The sequence below is a fragment of the Chlamydotis macqueenii genome, chromosome Z, assembly GCF_036417535.1.
Source record: "Chlamydotis macqueenii isolate bChlMac1 chromosome Z, bChlMac1.mat, whole genome shotgun sequence".
Lineage (NCBI taxonomy): Eukaryota > Metazoa > Chordata > Aves > Otidiformes > Otididae > Chlamydotis > Chlamydotis macqueenii.
In genome coordinates, this window is record NC_141593.1 from 26,221,851 (window position 1) to 26,243,499 (window position 21,649).

The 21,649-nt window shown below is 41.8% G+C and overlaps 1 protein-coding gene across 1 annotated transcript in view; it reads right to left on the bottom strand.

The window, feature by feature from the left end:
- Window positions 1-21,649, bottom strand: part of ARHGEF28 (Rho guanine nucleotide exchange factor 28) — a 121,086-nt gene that overhangs the window by 93,532 nt on the left and 5,905 nt on the right. The window contains exons 2-3 of the mRNA XM_086770867.1: window positions 8,682-8,829; window positions 6,510-6,803 (exon numbers count right to left, since the gene is read on the bottom strand). Of these exons, the coding sequence (XP_086626993.1) occupies window positions 6,510-6,803; window positions 8,682-8,829 (442 nt within the window). The remainder of the gene's footprint in view (window positions 1-6,509; window positions 6,804-8,681; window positions 8,830-21,649) is intronic.

The following is a 21,649-nucleotide window of genomic DNA, read 5'->3' on the forward strand; positions in this document are numbered from 1 at the left end:
TCCGGGGAGACCTGATAGCGGTCTTCCAGTACCTCAAGGGGGCCTTCAAGAGAGATGGGGAGAAGCTGTTCAGTAGGGCCTGTTGCAATAGGACAAGGGGTAATGGTTTTAAAATAGAGGGAGGTAGATTTAGATTGGATACTAGGAAAAAATTTTTTACACTGAGCGTTGTAGAACACTGGAACAGGTTGCCCAGAGAGGTGGTGAATGCCCCATCCCTGGAAACGTTCAAGGCCAGGCTGGATGAGGCTCTGAGCAACCTGATCTAGTCGGGGATGTCCCTGCTCCTTGCAGGGGGGTTGGACTAGATGACCTTTGAAGGTCCCTTCCAACCCTAACCATTCTATGATTCTATGATTCTGTTTTCCGACACTTTTCACTATCTTTTCCCTGTCCCCTAAGGAAGATTTCAAATGTGGAAAAATGGAGAGGGGAAAACAAACAAACAAAAACAACAACAAAAAGAAAATCCTCAAGAAATTTTAAAAATCCCATGTTGTGAAAAAATCAACATAATTAATTCAACTGCATTCAGTGGCAAACAGGAAGAAAATAGGGAAAAAATGAAAACACACAGCTTTCATATTTCATATTTATATTTAAATGGTACATAATACCATTTTCCATCAGGACACATAACCAACAATTGCTAAGATTTGAAAGACGCACTGCTGGATGATTCATACAGAGCCAGTTACTGCAAGGCAGGTGGTGCTGTAAAAGATAGGCACTATCAGGACACTGCTTTGCATCGCATCCCAATTCTCCAGCCAAAACACTGAGTTACACAGAACTGAGCCAAACAGAGTCTGTTTTAAACATTAAATAAATCCTTTTGTTCTTCCTTGCACCTGAATCCCTTCCTATGTCCAAAACAATAAACTAAAAACAAATATTTCTCTCTGACAGAAATGACTAAGCCCTTTCTGGGCTATGAATCTCATTCATTTCCTGGAAGGAGACTAAAAACCTCAAGACTTGTGACTTGAAAAGCAGGAGGAGACATCAAAACTGGCTGACAAATTCCAGTTTTTCCTGGCTTCATACCTTTATGCATTACTGTTCATATTTTCATTTTTCCGTTAGGTATGAGATTGTTTATAAAGCCATCTTCAGTGCAAAAGCACACAAGTGGTTTTGTGAGCAGACAGTGGCCACGATGCACGAAGTCAGGTACGTGAGAGCCCATCTGCAGGCAGGGCTGTGGTGGCATCTCCCCTTTCCACTTACCAAATACCAGGATTATCCCCCTTTAATTACTTCCCCCACTCATCATACCTTTATCAACTAACACTTGAAGGCTGGCATCAATGCTGCAGAAGAAAAGGAGAAGATGGGTAAGGTTAAGCTCCATGGCAAAAGTAGACTTTAAGGAGTCTTGCCCCAGCAGTTTTAGCAGCAGGAGGGTTTGAGGAGGCTCCCATCCACCAGCCCCATACAGCAAAGGATGCACATGGTGCCACCGCCTACATCATCAGGTGATGTTTCAGTTGACTTTTAGTGCTTGGGTGACCCCAAGGAAGAGGCAAGACCCTACAGGAGGTGGTTTATGTTAGCAGAGGGATATTCCTCATTCTTTTGTACTGCAGTCAAACACTCCCTCAAGCTGTTTGGTTTAAGACACTTGTTTGTTGAGCACCACTGGAGTCCTCAACACCAGGCGGGGACACCCTCTCAGACAGGAGCAGAGCAGGGCTTGCCAGCCCAGTGCTGACCAAAGGCTGGAGTCCCGGTCAGACCATAGCTTCGTACCTGGTCTCTCCAGCAGCAGAGCAGGAGCTCTGAGCCCCACTACTTATACGTTGCCTTAAACGGGAAACTTAACAGTACTGCTCTACCATCACCCTGTATATCACCATCTCCTTCAAGGGCTCAGGGCTTTACCTGAAGAGCCCCTTTATGGTCAGGGGGATCTCAACCATCTCCTCTCTGCTGTTATTACCACTGAACCGTGAGACAAAGACCATACACCCGCTGTAGACCCGCAGGCTGAAGCATGCTTGCCAGTATCTTGCTTCATGCCATGGGTTTCTTAGTCAGCAGCAGGCACTGGAAGGCACTCCTCTGCCTCCCAGTGCCCAGGCTGGCATCCTCCTCCCTCTGCCCTGCGCAGTTTCCAAAGGGACAGGCTCCTACAGGGCCAAAGATTTGTCTGTTTGTCTAACCCCCTAAACTGTTTGACCAAAAAAATATTACCTCTCCTCACAAATCTCACCACACATAGAATTATTTATCTGCTGTTCCCAGTGTTTTCCTAATTACACGAAGGAAAACAGGCACTTTGCTCCACTTCCCCTTTCCTTCCGTAGGAAAAAAGAAATCTAAAATTCAAACTAAGGAAAAGATACAGACAGAATTTTCTTTAATTTAAACCAAAAATATGACACGCATCAGCCACATTTGAACTGGTGCAGCTTAGCAGGAATTTGTTTAACATGAGGTGGAAACAGTAACAGGATTTACAAAGAAAAGGACAAGGAGAGAGCAATAAAGCCAAAAATTATACAGAAAATGCAAGAGTGTTCCCCAAAAGCAGACTATAAAGCAGCGAAGCTGCTGCATTCCTAGAAAACAATTACGAAGCATTTGTGAAATAAAATGGAAATTCTCCTTCTTCATGAAAGAAAATTAAACAAGTATACACACTGTTCCCTTCCCTATGATCCACAATTAATTTTCATAATTCAAGTTGTAATTTTACATCTTCTACTAATAGCCTTAAACCTAAAAGAGGACTCTTCCTCTTTAAAATAACTTTAAATAGTGGCAAAGCCAGCAGCAACTGTTCTTGCTTGATTATTAGCACAGTTAAGTCACCCAGACAACCTGAACTCATCCTCCCAGCAATGCCCTTAAAACAACCAGAAACTGAGAAGCCCTCAGCCTCCCGTACGTAAGGCAGACTCCTTGCAAAGTCCACACTCCCTAGCTCCTGCTCCCCATCCAACAGCCCAGGGACATAAGCCTGAGTGTGCCAAGGACAAAAAATTTGCAGTGAAGATGCTGAACCTGTGTCTGTTGGTCCTTGGGGGCTGCCAGTCCTAAAAGACTGTCCTAACTTGATGGTACTAAGAGAGGAAAGGTTATTTGGAAGTATTTTTCTCATCCGGATTAAACCACTCCATCTTTCCTTCTTCTTTTTTTGTTAAACTGAAAAACTCTGGGAAGATTCTGGGGGTTTCGAGCAGATCTAACAAGTTCTTTGACTTAATATTTAATACTGATCACCTCCATAAATTGAATAATCCAATTTTCAGAAGGAAAACATCCTTTATGAAGGTGAGACCAACAAGAAAACCAGCTTCTCCCTCCTCCCTACCCCTTCTTCCACTTTCTTCAAACCCACCAGCAACTAAATGCCTAAGCACAGCACCTCTGTTCGGTCCCCAGTTTCCTCTAGCAGCAAACTGCTTGTGAGCCAGGTGATCTCAACATCCAATCAGTTTGTGAGAGTGAGCAGCTCCTGACATGGTTGTCACACAGGCACTTATTGCAAGTGAGGATTACCAAAAGGTTTATGCTTTCTTGTTTCTTTTGTTGAACTTTAAATAATATGGCTAGCAAGTCCTGACCTGTGCAACCACGCTAAATTCCTGAATTATTTGCAATGCTCTCTAGACAATCCAGGGTCTCTACTTATCCAATCCTTTTTATGCCTTATAAAGGGAATACAAACACTTTTTCCGAACAGCAAAACTCCTATGAATAAATTATTCTTCTATCTTTCCATCAACTTGTATGTCTCTAAATCCTCATTAAATGAATTACGTCCAAAAACACCAGATGGTGCAATAATTTTCTCCAGCTACGTGTCACTCAAAAGTAATTTTTTTTCCAATAAAAATAGCCCAGCAGCTCTGGAAACTGAGAGAATCTCACAAGCATGAGGTCCTAACTAGTGATGGATGACAGCATCCACATCTTTCACAACAGCGATACTAAAATAACATCCTGACACTGTCAAGGTAAAGAGTTGATGGGATAGCAGGTAGTGAAAGTAGGTCTCATCCTCTTTTTAAATCCTCGTAAAGTCCCTGTTTCTCATCCTTTTTGTTCTTTTGGAGTGTGGGGAAGAAACGGAGTGCTGGGATAACCCTTGATCACTTCACGGTGGGAGAAGAACCACCTTCTCCCTCACCTGTGCTGAGATCTGAAGCCTTCCTGCCCCAGTCCATTCCCTTCTCCTTCCCTCTCCTTCCCCTGCATGCACAGGACTCCCTCAGCCACGTGCAACCCTTGGCTGTACTTGGCCTCTTGGCTTTGGGGACAAAAACACAGTGATGGGGACAGCACGAGGAAGCAAAATGAGTTAGTCCCTCTGAAAGTAAGGTGAAAGGAGAATATGGCTGTCAGAGGAATCAAAGCTATACGTTCAGAAAGGAGAGAAAAAGGATACAGGAGATAAAGGAAAATTATACAAACTGCTTACAGCATACCAAAATAGATGTCAGCCCAAGTATGGTCCTCAGACAGAGACCATACCTCAGACAGATTTCCCAAAGGGAATCACTGACTTTTCTTGGGCTGAAGGAGAAGCCATCCAGAAAGCTTTCAGGAGCCCCCCACTCCACAATGGTGGTCAGTAAGCACTGCCCGGGCAGGGCTGCACTGAGAGCTCCTCGTTCTGCCTGAGCATCGTTACCAGGCCCCAGGAATTTGGATCAGTTTTTGTTTCATTCAGAAACAAGAGGAAAGATCCCAGCTTCATTTAAGAGCAATTACTGGTGTACACAGGGAGATGTCGCTTCTTCGGTGTAACAGTGCCCATGAGGCAACCACTAATGCAGCATGCGCAAGACACGCTCATCTAACATGTCAAACATTCACAGAGACTGGGTACAGTGACTGAAATACACCTCTCTGCTTTTCCACTGTATTCAAATTTTGCTCACACATAATACGGAAATCTGAAAAGCAAACAAAGTATGAGACATAGAAACAAAAAAAACCCATAAGTCCTACAAAAGTCTTATGACGGCAACATACTCTTTTTTGCAAAAATGTTGCAGTACACCTGAAAATCAACAATTAGCATAATTAAAAATTAAGTAATTTTGCTATTTGGATAGCAGCTGCCCTGGCAGAGCTTCATCCAGTACAAGTTGAGCTGATCTCTTATCCCCTGGACCCACAACACACCAGCATAAGCTTCTCCATGTTTCAAGCAAGCAGGTACCCAGCTGGCTTTGCCTGAGCTTCTCTCAGTACTGCTGGTATCCTGCTGATGCCTCTGGGATGGGCTTCAACTGGTTCTGATGAAAAGCTTAGCCAAGTTTGTGAACAAAACTACAACTGATTTCTTCAGGCTTTGAATCAAGGTCTTCATTAAGATCCAACAGCCGTTCCAGTAGTTGAGTAATATGAACAAATATTTACTATACACCAAAATGAAACAAGTAACAGCAGGTTTTTTTTTCCTCTCCCGTCTAGCCAATATTTGAATGAGATTTGGTATTTGTTTTTACATCTCTTGAAAGACTTGTTTACAACAGACAGACAAAAACCATCCCTCTCCTGAGGAAGGTAGTAGCAGATTTCAAGCTATCTATCTGTCATGAAGAATTAGAAAGATTTAAGACGGGAAAAAAGCCTTCACCCAAAGAAACGGCCTAAGTGCTGTTTTTTCACTTCCCAAAAGCTTGCATGAATCTCTCTCTGTTTGGCTCATATGGAAACTGCCTTTTCTTCAATTTTTAGCAATTTAAAGTACTAAAAGGAAAACAGCCAAAAGTACCAAATTTTCAATGAAAAACATGTGAAGCCATCAAGTTTAACACTGTTTCCAACCTCAGCTATAAATCAGCTGGGTCTGCAAAAAAAATTATACTCTTCAGCAAAACTTAGCTACAGTTTTCTGTTTGCAATGAAACCTGAAACAGGAAAATTTCACCTGATTTTGTTGCAATTTTTTTCAATAGCGTACCCTAATGTAAAGTTTCATGTATATTTTCATCCCACTTCCTCTACAATAAAAAAGCCAAAAAACTTTTTCATTATATTCTCCCCAAAGAATGATCATAGTCGTAAATAAAGGATAAACACTGACAGAACCATGATAAAAATTATGTTTACTTTGTACATCAAAATGCCTACAGTAACACATTCTTCTGTTTTATGACTGTCTCCTTTTTGTCTGCATAATTAAAATATCTCACTTGGTTGGAATCACAGCAGTAATATTTCACTGCTACAATGCTTGCTTTTTTTAAACAGACAGCTCTTTAATCTTGCAAAGGCAGAGTCTATTTATAAATAAAGAACTGCATTCACAGTGAGTCAAGGCAAAAAAAAAACTCCAGGAGAGAATAAGTTACAACAACCATTATTATCCCTTTAAAACCCTTGGGCACAAACCAAATCTCTGATTACCCCTCTCATACTTGAACAATTTTTCATCTTAACCACAAAATAAAGCACAAGGTTTGAGAACCTGGGATAAAACAGTGAGATACTATGCTCTGAACTGTGCACCAAACCGCTGTTAAAAGCTTTTCAACTTAAAACCTTACCACCTTCTGAGCATCTTCCAAGGATGTTCCAGGTCAATGGCAATTCTTCATGAGCAACGGCCATCATCAGATCATTATCCAGGGACTGCAGATCTTTTATCCTTAGTCCAAACTTATCCAGCAACATCTTGTGACTAGCAGTAGTGACACATTCTGCGTGGTCGACCAGAAAGCGAGACAACTTGCAAGACAGATTCTCTCTGTACGTGACAGGACAGCTGCCGAGGACCACAGGTGAGTATCCCCTTGTGTACATTAACACAGAGACAGAAACTGCTTCTTGGTATCCATGACCTGTAATAGTAATGTAAGTTAATCACTAACACTACCTATCTTCAGAAAATACATCAGTTTTTCCTCATTCACGCCTCTAAGAGCTATGACTACTCATCCAGAGCTATTTTATTCTTCCCTTTAATTAAATCTATCTGTTGTATGGCATCCACCAACCATTTCTGGTCATGAACTCAGATTCAAGTGGACTATGAACTGCTAGTCCTCCCAATTATACTGACATAATTAATTCTAGAACCAGTCTTTCTAGGTTAAGGTTCTTTAACCACAATGGAAAGAAGAGGTTACAGCATCAGGATGAAATCCCACAAATCAAAAGCCTGAAGGTTCTTGGATAAGAATTAAGAAAAATGAGACACTCATTAAAAGAGTCACAGAGTGGCCTGCAATATGAACTCTGAGTAGTATCTATTTATTAACATCCATTCTGTACCTACCCAGCATCTCCATGTGGGCCAAAACCCAGAAGTTTTTAACTAACAAAAGCTTCGTGCTTTAGGCACAATTAAAAATTAAGACTTTATTAAATGCTGTATCAACTCTCTAACTTACAGCTGGGACCCCTGAAGTCCAAGGGAGTTTGTCTCTCAAATCTCTTAAGCACCCCACACATTCCTCCTCCTTTGCCATCTAAGCAAGGGTGCATGTCATACATCTAAAAGAGGTGCATCTGTCACTGGAGGGCTAACCATGACGTACTATGGGTGCAAAACTAAATTTTTCAAAATATCCCTGAATACAAGTATATATGCAATCTAGCAACTGCAGAAGGAAGCATGTACTTAGCACATCTGCAGTTGTTTTTGAAGTGCTCTGCATTTCCTTATGTTTCATTTGGCCACTATGAAACAACACTCACATCAGCAGGGCTATATTTTAACCTCACACTTTACATTCATCTGTTCATGGCTTCTATTGGGAACAGGCAGAGGATTAAGTGTTGTCTGTTTTATTCCGCCAGATTTTATTCCTAGGCCAGAAGCAATCATTTAACAGTGCCACCTCAGGCCTCTTAAAAAAAAAATAAAATAAAATTTAAAAAATTGCTACCCTGGAATAAGCCTAGCATTGCATTTTCTCCATGTGTATTCCATGACAATGATTTACCATTTACAGGATCAAAGGAGCCACTATGCAAAGGCAGCAAACTTTCCCTTTTTATATTCAGCAGTTATTTCCAGACTTTAAATCCCCTTTAGAAAACAAGAACAAATAACAAGCAGATCCTATTGCACACGTACATCATGTCTACAGCCACCTACTCACACACATGAAAAGGTCACAATGCACACAACAAAGGTGACAACCAGGGTTTAAGTTACATCCACCGCGGGGACAATACCAAGGCAGTGAGCTGCCTGGGAGGCAACATAAATCCCCCCTGTTTGCAGCGAGGCACCCCTGGAACAGTTTCCCTGACACCCCTGCACTCTGTACAGCTCCAGCAGACCTCCAAGCGTCGTACACCTCCACCATGAGGACCTTGCAAGCCAGGCTGACTGCTGCACCCAGGGATGGCTCAGACAAAAACATTAATTTTGCAGGTGTTAGGATGGCTGGAGGCAAACAGTTGTGGCATAGAATGAATTCACATTAAAAATAATGCCACCCCTGAAGACTGCACTTTAATGCACACCCAACTAGGCAAGCCTAGTAACACTGTCTACGCCTGAGATGGTGCTGGTGTGGATTGCTATCAATGGCAGGACCACTTATGGTTAGTCAAACTGGATCCCTGAGGCCAATATTCAGTTCCTGTGTTTCATCCGTTACCGAGCCATAAAACAGTTATACCAAATCGTCCAGTTGTGCCCAGCTTTGAAATGCAGGTGGGGTATAGCAAAGAGATGAAAAATGTAAACAGGAGTTAACGCTTACCTGGAACAATGGACTGAAGAGCATTGTCACCAACTCGCTCAGCGAACATTATGTGCCTCTTCACGGATCCGTCATAAACAAAGTAAAACTCAGCGTCCTCTGGGAGGTAAACATCTTTGTGGAATTTGGCATTTATAGTCACATGTCCCTGAAAAATGAAAGTGCTTTCAGAAACATCCAGCAAATTTCACATCTCCAACAAACCCACTGATATATACTTCTGATGCAAGTTTATTATAACCTTTTCAACTCCACAAATCTGCTGTTTTCTACTTCCACTTAGAAAATAACACTGGGTTTATGCCTGCACAAGCAAAGGTGATTTTAAAACTATCTTCTAAATAGTTTTTTTTAAATAGTTTCCTTTTAAATAATGTCTTTCAACTAATTCCTTTAATCTTGACTCACACAAATATAACTGACTTTTTATTTAAAATGCATCAGAATAAGCGAGTCAGTGAACCCAAATATTTTGCTATTTACAAAACCACTTTGTGTTAAAAAAAATTAAAAACTCAAAAGTGCTTGAAACTATCTTAGACTTGGTTTATAGAAAAAAAGCAAAAGCACTGATGTAATTCTACAACTGACTATGCTGATTTCAAAGACGACTAGTTTCCAGATATCTGCCCATGGGTTTCTTTATAGTAAATAGAAAGCAACCAGCCAAGAAAAATCTGCCATACAATAGCTTTAAAAAAAGAACAGGAAAGGGATCTGAAAAGCAGCAAACAATAACAAATGTCTGACATATCTGAGGGAGGAAATTTAGATGAAGTTGCATTTCCTTGAAGAGGAGGACAGCATGCTCCACCATGGTCCCTGGCTGCCACAGTTGTTCTAAATCAAATAGAATTGCCCCAACATCTGGTAGAAATGCTTTTTTTTTTCTGCAAAACATGCTGCAGAAGAGTATCTCAGCCACTCACACTTACAAATGTTCTCTGCACTGCCTCTATTCAAAACAGTTACCACAGCACTCCCTCCACTGGCTCCATACACAAGTTTGGTAAAAACCTGCAGCAAAGCACAATACAGTAGGACAGAAATTTCCGTGGTTGAAAAAATGCAGTTATGCCCTTGACCATCCTGACAAGCATCCGGCTCCTTCCTCTGTTAATCATACAGCAAACACACACTTCACCACAGTGAGACTCTTGCCACCCCCCACAATGTCACATCTTCGCCTGCCTTCCCCAAGGACATCTTTCTCATCACTCGTAACAATGCAAATCCTGCATTTGTTTTTCCTCTTAGATACAAGTGTCTCGAACTAGGGGTGAAGAGGCAAAGGCTAGTTCCAGGCACAAAATGTCCCTTCAATAGGATTGTTCCTGTAAGGATAGATGTAAACAACATTAGGAATCCAGTATTGAGAGCAAACATGCCTGTCATCACTAGAAAATAATAATGACCTATTTTAGTAGCCTGAAGTATTATTACAACTGTCAAGTGTTTTCTCCTACTTCTCTCCAGGTTTTGCACTGTTACACCCATAACAATAACAACAACAACAACAACAATAATAATGTTTTTAAAAGTATTTTTATGTTAATTGTGAACAATCCTCTTTGTTGAGCAGTACTACAGCTACTCTGGGGACATAGGAACAGGACAAGTTCCTGAAGACACTCCACAGACTGCTCCAGTGGGTGCTCAGCTGACAGCAGCCTGGTGCACAGGAGTACAGCAGAATTTTGTCTACACTGGCACTTGCGGACATAATTCCCAAAGCACGTTTATACCCTCTGGACCCCTAAGGCTGAGAGACAACATAGCCAGCCAGTTTTCACGTTTTCTTTGCACTAACTACATTAAACAAAGGAGATATGTTGAGGCAATATTTCTCACTTCATAAGCCTACTCTTGAAAAAAAAAAAAAAAATCAAAGTGTAGCCATGTGCTTATACTGCTTCTTTTTTAAAAAAATCTCAATTTGGACTCAGTAAAGACAGAGGAACACCTCAAACTGATAACACTGCACAATCTACAGGCATAAAGGAGAATTTCACAACTTCTTGTCTTATAATGAGTGAAGGAAAAAAAGCAAGAGAGGAAAAGACAGACTGGAAAGCTCATGTGTATATGACAAAAAGCAGGTTTTCATAATCCGCTCCATACAACCCTCTGGAAGAAGAAACTGCTGGTAATTTAAGCAAAGATTTACAGAAGGAGCGTAAATTGGCAGCTAGCTTGTATCTGGCCAAACAATTAAATGATTCATTTGGAAAATCCCACGTGATCCAAAAAAAGAGGGTTAAACTCTGTATTACTAGAGCGGAATCAAAGATAACTGAGAAAGTAACTTTCACAGAGGAGCGCTAAGCTGCACCTTTTTTGATACTGGATGGTTACCTCATGTGGCATCAGAAACAGTTACTTCGCAAGGGACAAGCTCCTATCATCACCTCCAGCACCTGCATTTGCCATCACATCCATCCTGTCTTCAGACATTCTCGTTTCATGTTGCTCAATTCCATCACCTTCTTACTTACGGCCAATACTAAAACATCCATCACTTTGCCGTTCAGGCCACAACAAACGTCTTTTGTTCTAGCTTCAATGTATCTTTTTTTCTTCTCACCTACTCCTCTCCAAAATACCCTTGGTGCAGTTACGTTGTCACCCCTTCTCACTATCTGAAAATCATTTACAATTGGATCCTGCTACTGCCGGAGTTTACCTCTATACTTTGATCCCTTCCCGTCCCTCCACTGCTTTGCACAGCAGTTGTCCCATCCAGCCATGCCCCACCTCAGCCATGTTGCTGCCTGCCCTCTCACAGGACAACTCCTCTTCCACCACAAAGCAGCCCTTCTGCCCTCCTCTAGTCTGAGCTACAGCCTTCACCTTGGCGACAGATCTATGAATGACAGAGCCTATCTCAGCCTGTACTTGGGAAGACAGACTGACTCTACTTTGGAGTCACTTTAATAACAACCTCCATGGAAGCTTTGATCTTTATAATGTAAGATATACTAGCCACGTTTTGGAAAATACACGAAAAAAATTATTTGTGCTAAAAGGAATGCCATGACTTTCAAAATGTATCTAATACTACATTTAAATGTAAATATGTAAGCATCTCTTCCTTCAGCATACTTTTCCCCTAGTGCAGAATTAAATCTATTTAATGCCATGTTTGAATGAAAAGTAATAAAATAACCAATAAAAGTGTTAGGGATCTATATACTGCTAAAAAATTGAGTTCATAGGACAAAGTGAAACCAGAAAGAAGAACCTGTTTGATCAACTCCTTTCCTATATTTGCAAAATCTTTTTTTTAGATTTTAATACAGTTATTGTGCAGTTAATATAATTATCAGACAATTTGTTGCATATGTAGCATACATATAATCTACATCCTTATATATATATGCAATAATAAAAAGACCACTTGCACTTCCCTTCAAACATTGCTGGTAGAGGCTCGCTCATTACACACATGAAAACAAAAATACCACGGAACTCTGAGGGTGCTTTTATTGCTGCTGTGAGAGGCATCCCCACGTACATCTATGAACACATCAAGGGTGTTTTCCCATTCCTTTTCACAGCTGTGAAGCAAACTGCAGTAAGAGCTTCAGAAACACCATCTCTATCAGCTTCTTTGCACACACAAAATAAGCTCACCTAGGCAGAAACCCATAAGCTGTACATTATCCCTTTAAGAAAAGGGTTTATTTTATTAGCTTAAATCTAAGGAATAATTCACACCTTCTATTATACCCATTCCCTGAAGACCCCTTTATTTCCTGGCTCCCTCGGGCAAGGCCAGCCCAGCCCAGGGAGCACGTTGCAGCAGGAGCAACCTCCTACCTGTCTTTCCTCTGCAGACAAATGAACTGGGAGAGCAACAGAAGTGGGAGCAATTCCAGCTCCATCCTCCTCCTCCTCCTCCTCCTCCTTTCCTAGCAAGGCACACAGGAAGGAGGGAAGTGGGCTGGATCTTGAAATGAGACTCAGTAACGTATTCCTCCACTAAAGCAATGCCTCTTTGCTTCACAAGGCTTTTCCAGTGCTTTTTGGGAGATACTACCTCTTTTGTAATACAGCTGCTTCTTACCAGAGCCCAAGTGCTCAATTCAGGCTCTCAGTCAAAACATACATCCATTAAATTATTATTACAATTATTAGTGTAGGTAAACAACAGTGAAACACATTTGCTGGAGTTCCATAAGAAATTCATACTAACAGCAAACATTTGTTCACCATCTCTCTCACCCTATCGGGGAAAAGCACTTCTCCACTGCTTCCCACCCCATTCTGCAAGGCACAACCAAAGCACCTTCTCAAGTCTGCAAAAACCCTCTGACATTGACCTATCAATAAAGCACGAATAAACTAAAATTATAGTTATCAGCATTTACAAGTTTGTAATTAAGCCCTAATTCACATAACAGTACAAAAGAGCAAAAACAATAGAAATAAATTATATATGCACTACCTGAAAGGGGGATACCGTGCTCCTACAGAGAAATGTTTGTTCTGAGCTTGTTCCAGACACTGAAGCTGGAAACACATCCCAACTGGCATATTTCTTCTGCATTTCTAAATATAGAACCAACTTAGGCTTAAGACTTATCTTCTAGTACAAAACTCCAAGCTAGGTAAGTCTCACAGGCACCTCATCTTTGGAAAACCAGCCAAGAGGCCTTGAATACAGGGCAGCTGTGAGAGCATGGGTCCAGAGGGCTTCGCTGGGCCAGATTCCTGACACCAGTTGCTAGGTGTCTTTGATCCTATTTTCACAAGTTCATTTGTCTAACAACAGTTCAACCTCTCTCCCACTCTTTCCTCTCCCTAACAAGTTTATTTATATCCTCATAAACTTGGAAAAATGTAACAGGGAGTTACCAGTTTATTTCTATGTGTAGGTATGCTTAAGCATGCTTCTGCTGGCCTATGTGGACCTCAGGCAGTTCAATCCCCATTTAATCAAAGCAAGGGGAAGGATGTGCCACTTCACTATCTTGGCAAATAAACACAGCTCCTGGTCACAGCTGGTTTCTTATGCAGATGCTGGGGAAGGGCCTTGCCCTCAAGTTCACACAGTTTTGATTCTGATGGAAGCAAATTTTAAAGTCAAAGGGCACTTATTGAGACGAGCCAGCTATTATCTTACTTAGATTTACACCTGAGTGGCTCAAAACAACTACCTCAACTCTCCCAAACCACCACAGGGACATCTGGGAACTGCAGATCACTCAAACAGCATCCAGGCCTGTAACAGCAGAGAACTTCAGGCAGCCACATCAACGTCTCCAACTGCAAAAATATACCAGAAATTGTACAAAAGAAAAAGACCATGGGAGAAATCCTCGGTCCATTGAAGCCAGAAAGAGTTTTGACATCAATTTAATGAGAGCCAAGATCATAATTACAATCCTCAAAATAAAAAACAACGAAGGATGCAGTAGGATTGGGGAGAAGAGGCTGCAGCAACAGGGGCATTAAGAGAGATACTGATCCAACTCTAAATGCATTAAACTTGCGGCTGAGCAAGTGTTTGGCAGATCTGACCGCTCCGGAATCCATAAAGGAAAGCATACCTTTCATTACCAGTGAAAACATGGCCATGGCACTGGCGCCAAGGAGGACATTAGGAAGGTTTGTGTTTTTAACAGGATTTATAGCTCTATGTACTTAACCAAACAGATTTTCAGACATATGTTTTCCTTTGGTTCTTCTGGGGCACTCGAGAGCTGACCTAGTCTGGCACGCAGCAGCAAGGTCCCCCAAGCCCCACATACCAGGCAGGGAGCAGCAAAGACCAGACTTGCCACAGCCCCAGGAGAAAAGCTCCCACCTCCAGCCACCGTCCAATCCTCTTCTGCATCCCAGCAAGGGACTGGAGCAGGCTCCTCGTGAGGCAAAGAGGGAAAGGGAGGTACCAAACCCTCACAGCTGAGGCATGGCCACATTCAGGCAGGCACGACAAGCTGAGGAATGACTGCAGCACTTCCAGTGTGCCTGATGCCAATTCTGCTGCAAGTCACTCCATGCCCTAATAAATAACTGGCCCTTAACCTGAACCATGCCTCTTCCACTTTGAATTCATTTAGGTAATATCACTTTCTTCATCAGCAACCAGCCCCAGCAAAAACTGGTGCAACACAAAAAGACCTTTAGTGGGCTTCTAGATCCAGGCTATTGCAGTAGATAAGACTTAAATTTCTACAACTGTTCCCTATCCTTGCATATACAGCCTGGATAAATCTATTTTCCCAACAGCTTTTTACCATAAAAATCATATGTTCTACAGTACACTGAAAATGTCTTTACCAAACTATATAAGCTATATAATAGCTTGAGAAATAATGTTTTACCCAGCGTTTTCAAGGATATTATCTGTAAATATAATGGTAGAAATAAACCTTACATTTGTAATTACTTGCTTTGAGAAAAACGTCTATGTGCAGAGGTAAAAAAATGGCTTCTTTGTTCTCAAAACGCAAGTCACAACAGTTTAAAGTAAATGTGAATCTCCATTATTGCTGGCAATAACGGGGCTTTTTCCTCTGCATAAGCTGCCACTGGCCACTACAATTTAATGTAAATATTTCTTCACTCAGAAGTTCAAAAGACTCACTTCAGAAAATCTTTATATTTTAAGGTGAGCTGTTTAAACACGTGTTTAAGCATATTTTACTTGTGCTTAGACAAGGATAGAGGCAAGATATTTTCCCTGAGCAACCGTACAGTTTTAACGACCTTTGCTGCAACTTAGCTGCAACTATGAACAATCCTACACAAAAGATGCTAAAAAAGCAGTAGGGAAATTGTAAATAAATTCTAAGCAACTATACTGAAATCATTAATAACAAGGACTAAGTTATAAACATGCCTTTCTAATGTTTTGTGATATTTTTATAACCTCCATCAGACAGTTCTTGTCTACAGATTGCCGTAAACATTGTCATGGACTTGTTTAAGAAAGCATGTGCCGTATTCGAATAGAATGCAATTAGATTCAAGGCTAAACACGTAACGAAACCACAATTACACCCAGAGAAGGAAAGGAGTAACAAACTGAGAAAATAAAAGATAAAAGCTGAACATTTCTCTATAAGCATTACCTTTCTAACTGTAGAGCTAATAACATCTTAAATGAAAATAAGGGGTTTTTCCCCAACTGAATGACTTAAGAGAATAAGCAACTGAGTATAATTAATTTATTTTGCATCCAGAGCAACAGAACAACCATAACTACATGTACAGACTGGAAACAAGTTATGCGATGATACGGTCATATTTAGTATTACACATTGCCCAAAAGCCTACATGTAGATTTTTTTTTTTTAAATTAAATATGTGTGTATGGTTGCTTTGAGAAGAGCTAGTCCTCTGCTGATTTACACTGCAAAACTCCACCAGCACCCTGAGAACCTCATAGAATCATAGAATCATTAAGGTTGGAAAAGACCTCCAAGATCATCAAGTCCAACCATCAACCTAACACCACCATGCCTACTAAAGCATGTCCTGAAGTGCCACGTCTACATGTTCTTTGAACACCTCCAAGGATGGTGACTCCACCACTTCCCTGGGCAGCCTGTTCCAGTGCCTGACCCCTCTTTCAGTAAATAAATGTTTCCTAATATCCAACCTAAACCTCTCCTGCCGCAACTTGAGGCCGTATCCTCTTGTCCTATCACTAGTTACTTGGCAGAAGAGACCAACACCCACCTCCCTACAGCCTCCTTTCAGGTAGTTGTAGAGAGCAATGAGGTCTCCCCTCAGCCTCCTCTTCTCCAGACTAAACAATCCCAGTTCCTTCAGCTGCTCCTCATAAGACTTGTTCTCCAGACCCTTCTCCAGCTTCATTGCCCTTCTCTGGCCACACTCCAGCAACTCAACATCCTTCTTGTACTGAGGGACCCAAAACTGCACCCAGTGTTTGAGGTGCAGCCTCACCAGTGCCGAGTACAGGGACATGATCACTCCCCTAATCCTGCTGGCCACGCTGCTCTTGATATAAGCCAGAATGCTGTTGGCCTTCTTGACCACCTGGGCACACTGCTGGCTCATGTTCAGCTGGCTGTCTACCAGCACTCCAGGTCCCCTTCCACCGGGCAGCTTTCCAGCCACTCCTCCCCAAGCCTGTAGCGTTGCATGGGATTGTTGTGACCCAAGTGCAGCACCTGGCACTTGGCCTTGTTGAACCTCATACAGTTCACCTCAGCCCATCGGTCCAGCCTGTCCGGATCCCTCTGCAGAGCCTTCCTACCTTCGAGCAGATCGACACTCCCGGCCAAACTTACTGAGGGAGCACTCAATCCCCTTATCCAGATCATTGATAAAGATGCTAAACAGAACTGGCCCAAATACTGAGCCCTGGGGAACACCACTTGTCACTGGCTGCCAACTGGATTTAACTCTGTTCACCACAACTCTCTAGGCTTGGCCATCCAGCCAGTTTTTACCCATCACAGGGTATACCACTCACTTGCACCAGGTGAAACACTGGTCTTCAGCCTCTGTACCCGGGCACAAGACACTGTCTGCATGTGGGAAACACGCCACAACATATTTTTCAAATAACATCAGCTTTACACACCAAGCATTTGCAGGTACTTCTTCAGCGTGAGGCAGCTTTGTGAGAAAAGCAGAGAAAACGTTTGCGCAGACACCTCTGGGCACAAGTAACAAGTATCTCCCCCCACATCCGTTTAGGGCGAGACAGCACAAGGGAAGCCCAACGACTAGCAGCTGGGGCAGCTCTCCTTCTCGTCAGATAAGTGAGAAAAAAGGTTCAGTTATCACTTGCATCGCAGACTATAATCTGAAGGATGCTTCTAGCAAGGTCCCAGCACAACCTTAAAGAGAAAAGTACTAACAGAGAAATTGCCTAATGAAGACCAATAAGCTACCGTCTTTTGATACAAAATATCAGCAAGTTCAACACTTTAGTTTATATGCAGTGCCTTTTTAAAAGGAAAAATAAGGGTTGGTAGAAGCTATTGCCACCTTTTTGACTGTTAAGTAGCCCAAACAAACTGGAAAAAAAAAATAAAAATAAAGCATTGTTACATCCAAACTGAAGACAAAAGTACACTCCAAACAAAAAAAAAAAAAGATCAAGAAGGATGGAAGACATTCTGAGAAGTCAGCTAGCTGTCTTCCCTGCCTCAAGGCAGGATGAACGCCGCCCAGGTTATTCCTCAAAGACAGGTTTTGTCTACCCTTTCTGAAAGCACCCCCGTCATGGTCACCCAACCACAGTACTGAGAACTTCTTCCTACCCAAACAATTCCCTGCCTGGCTTCTCCCATCTTCCACAGCTGGTATGTATTTTGGCTTTTTGAAGGGCCCGACAAGTCTTTGGCCTTGATAACATGCTAGCTGGGTGATACAAAACAGCCAGCAACACACCAGAAGGCCACACTAAATAATCCAGCGCAGGCTCTGTTACTCTACAGCTGTTTTCATGCACAAGCTGAGCTCCAGCCTGTTGATCACTTTAGAGCTGGATTTTTTCTTTTTATTTGTTTTGAAGAGGAGGAGAAATGAAGGGTTGTATTTTATTTTATTGGGTTTTAACAGGAAATCAGCCTTAAACCTTGTGGGTTTTCAGTCAAGCTTACTGTAGTACTCCTCCCTTGGTGACAAGCTGAAGTACATCTGCTGCACTGGGAGTTTCCGAAATTGCATACACTGGCATTTTCCCAGAGCTCGTGCCTCAAAATAAGCTACACCTTCTGCCTCCTCACTCACCTCTGAGTGAGGACAGGCTCACTCTCTTCACAGACACAGACAGAAGAACAAGTTTATTGCTGAGAACTGCAAGACTTGACCCCAGCAAAAAGAACTAGAAGCCAATTGAATTTATTAGGAAAAAAAAAAAAAAAAAAGCAGGCATCTAAAATACCACTTATTTACTGCAAAACCAAATACAATCCCTCTAAAAAGAAGAAACCCAGTAACAGGTAATGACATACATATGTCTCCATGCTGCTCTGCACTGCTAAATTGTCTCTAATGCTTTAAAAAGAAACATGTATTAGGCAAATCAATGCATTTCATTCAGTGCATGTGCAACGCTTTCCAGGTCCTTATTTTCTACAGCATCACCTTATCACAAAAAAAAAAAATTGCCCTCCTCAGTCCTGTTTCTACCGTTGCACCCTCTCCGCCAGCCTTTTGCTTTTTGTTTAGCTTCTGTCAGCTCTTCCAGCTCACATTGCTTTCATCCCTGCTGCAAAGCACCATCCCCAAAAAGACGTCAAGCACAAACACAGCAGGAGCTCATGGTTCACCAAGGTTGCAAGAGAAGCCTGGCACAGTTTCAGGCCACAAACAAAACAGCATGGCATGCCACAAGGAGGCGGTCAAAAAAGCATAATGCTGGGATGCAGGTGTCAGGTAAAGCTTTCATGCTGCACTGCTGTACTGGTAGACAGGGTGATGGCAGGGCAAGGGAAAAACTAGGGTACTGAACGGATTAACTCATAATGTAAGATCAAAAGGCACATAAATATAGCACACTTTGAACAACTATATATAAAGCTCAGATACTTTACATATGATCACAAGTAGGTGGCTGCAGGAACTCAGCCAAGAGCAAGAAACCCGCCAATGACGGTGTAAATCATAAAGATGAACAGAATGAAAGCATCCACTAATTTCTTCCTCAGCATAGGCTGGCAACACTAATCTCATTTAAAGGTACAGCTGGCGGCAAGACCATTTACACGTCACCATGAGCAACGTCCAGCCGCACTAACCTGACCCACACCAGACCTGGGCACACAATCTCATTTTTGTTGAATTAGTGAAAGCACACGATACGGAGCTTATGCTGGCTTTGTGCTTTTTAGGCCTGCTGGATGCCAGCAGCAGGAAAAGAGACAGTACCTGATCCAGCTGCTGGTGCAGAATTAATCTACTGATGTTTTCAAACAATCTGAACCAGAGAGCAAGTTTATAGCAAATCAACACTTTGCATCATATGGCCACTATTTTCTTTAACTTGTCACCAGCAGTCTTAAAGCTGTATAAAGTGCACCATCAAACTGTGACAACAGGTAAGGTGGAGACATTTTTCAGTCTCCCATACGGCAAAGTAAATCAATACTTGTGGAGAACAGAATATCTCCTAAATCTGAATCAGCTGGATAGAAAAAAAATTAAAAAAGCCTGGTTGCCTTTATCAGAAAAAAAAAGTTTTAAAGGAAGATGAAGGAAAAAAAAAATATTTTCAAGCATTTCACAGTGCCAAAACACGTATTAACATTTTTGCTGGTCTGTCGTTAAAAATACCATTCAGTGTTTTGCTGTCAATGGCAACACAATTTCTGTTAGTGCATAAAATCATACTGAGGAATTAAGAAGCTTGGGAATGAGCTGTTCACACATGCACATCAGAAAACTTCTGCAGTAAAGCACATTGATAGAAAATTAACATCCATTCTGACACGTAACTGTTAACTAAAAAAAAATGAGTTACCTCTTTCAGTTGACTTGATTTAAAATACATAAATAGATTACTTATTATTCTTGTGTCCTATGTGACAGGGCTCTGCTTTTGCAGACAATACACAAACCCATGTAAGCACAAAGTCCCTGCCCAGAAAAATCTCAGTCTAAGGACTGAATAGGAAAATAAAAAATGGAGGAAAAATAATACACCATGAGAGCAAAAAATGATCCGATTGTTGACGGACACGCTTTGAAGTACCCTCTCTTTTCCTTCATATCTTTTAAAATAGATCCCATTCATTTATACGTATTTCCTCAGTCTCATTCTGGCAGCAGTTCTGCACCCAAACACAGGCCGGCCTGCGCAAACTCTTCTGTGTGCCCCCAGGTACGCTGCCCACGACAGACCTGACCAGGCTCCCACAGGGGTCAACAACAAAACACTCATGGCTCCAGCCAGCACTGGATCCAGGCAGAAAACACAGCTCCCTGCATTAGTAAATGCATGCTGGAAGCCCAACACACATCAACATTTTAAACCACATTTCTCTTCTGTGTTTTGAAATCACCATGTAAACAAGACAGTGGTTTCAGCCTGGTTGAACACATCACCTGATCCAGCATATGGCCAACCCTACCGCAACAGAGAAGAACATGAAAGCACAGGATGGGCAAGACAGGCTAGAAACTGGCTTCTTTCCACAAAGCGCTGGCTAGAAGAGCCTGAACACATGGCAAGAGGAGAAAATCCAAAAGCTGTATCCCACCATGGAAAACTCTATCCCATCCCAACCCTCTTCCAACCTCAATTCTTATTAGTTCAGCATGGAGGAACTGGGAAGGTACACAGTTTGGCAAGGCAGATGATCAACTACTTGCTTTGAGATTAATATTTAAATCCTACTGCCACGTCCTACTTATACATGCAAAAGCACTGGAACTGTGTATCAGTTTGAACTTAACTTCAATCACTTAGAGAACAGAATAACATTGTTGAATTACTTCTGTTAATTCTGTTTCCCAGTTCTCACGCACATGAAATCCATCCATTTGTGAAGAAGGTAACAATTACAGCTTGTTTGTCCCTCTAGCTCTAACTAGGCATACAAATAACGTACTTCAGAAAAAAACGTGTGGAATTTCTTCCTGCCAAACAAGATGATTCGTAATTTTTTAACTGTCTCACCAAGTGTTTTCAGAGTCCCTCTGCCTATGGACGTCTGAACACTTTCGAGCAGATGCGCTCAAATTATTCCCGGGCACACTGCTAGAGTAAATAAAACCCTGTTTATTTAATCATCATTTGCATGGGCCTCAGTGCAGAATTGAGAATTTCAGAAGCATTCAGGACTGTGCGAATAACAGAGTGCACTTCACCATTGCGTTCAGCTGGAGCAACATCGACCAAGAGAGAGCACTTCGGAAAACCCTCACTTTTGAGGTAAAAATAGTCCAGACAACTATAAGTTGCTGACAGAGTATCAAATTAATCCAATCCCTGGATATGCACTAAAATCCTCCTTTCAAATTGAACTTTCTACCATCCT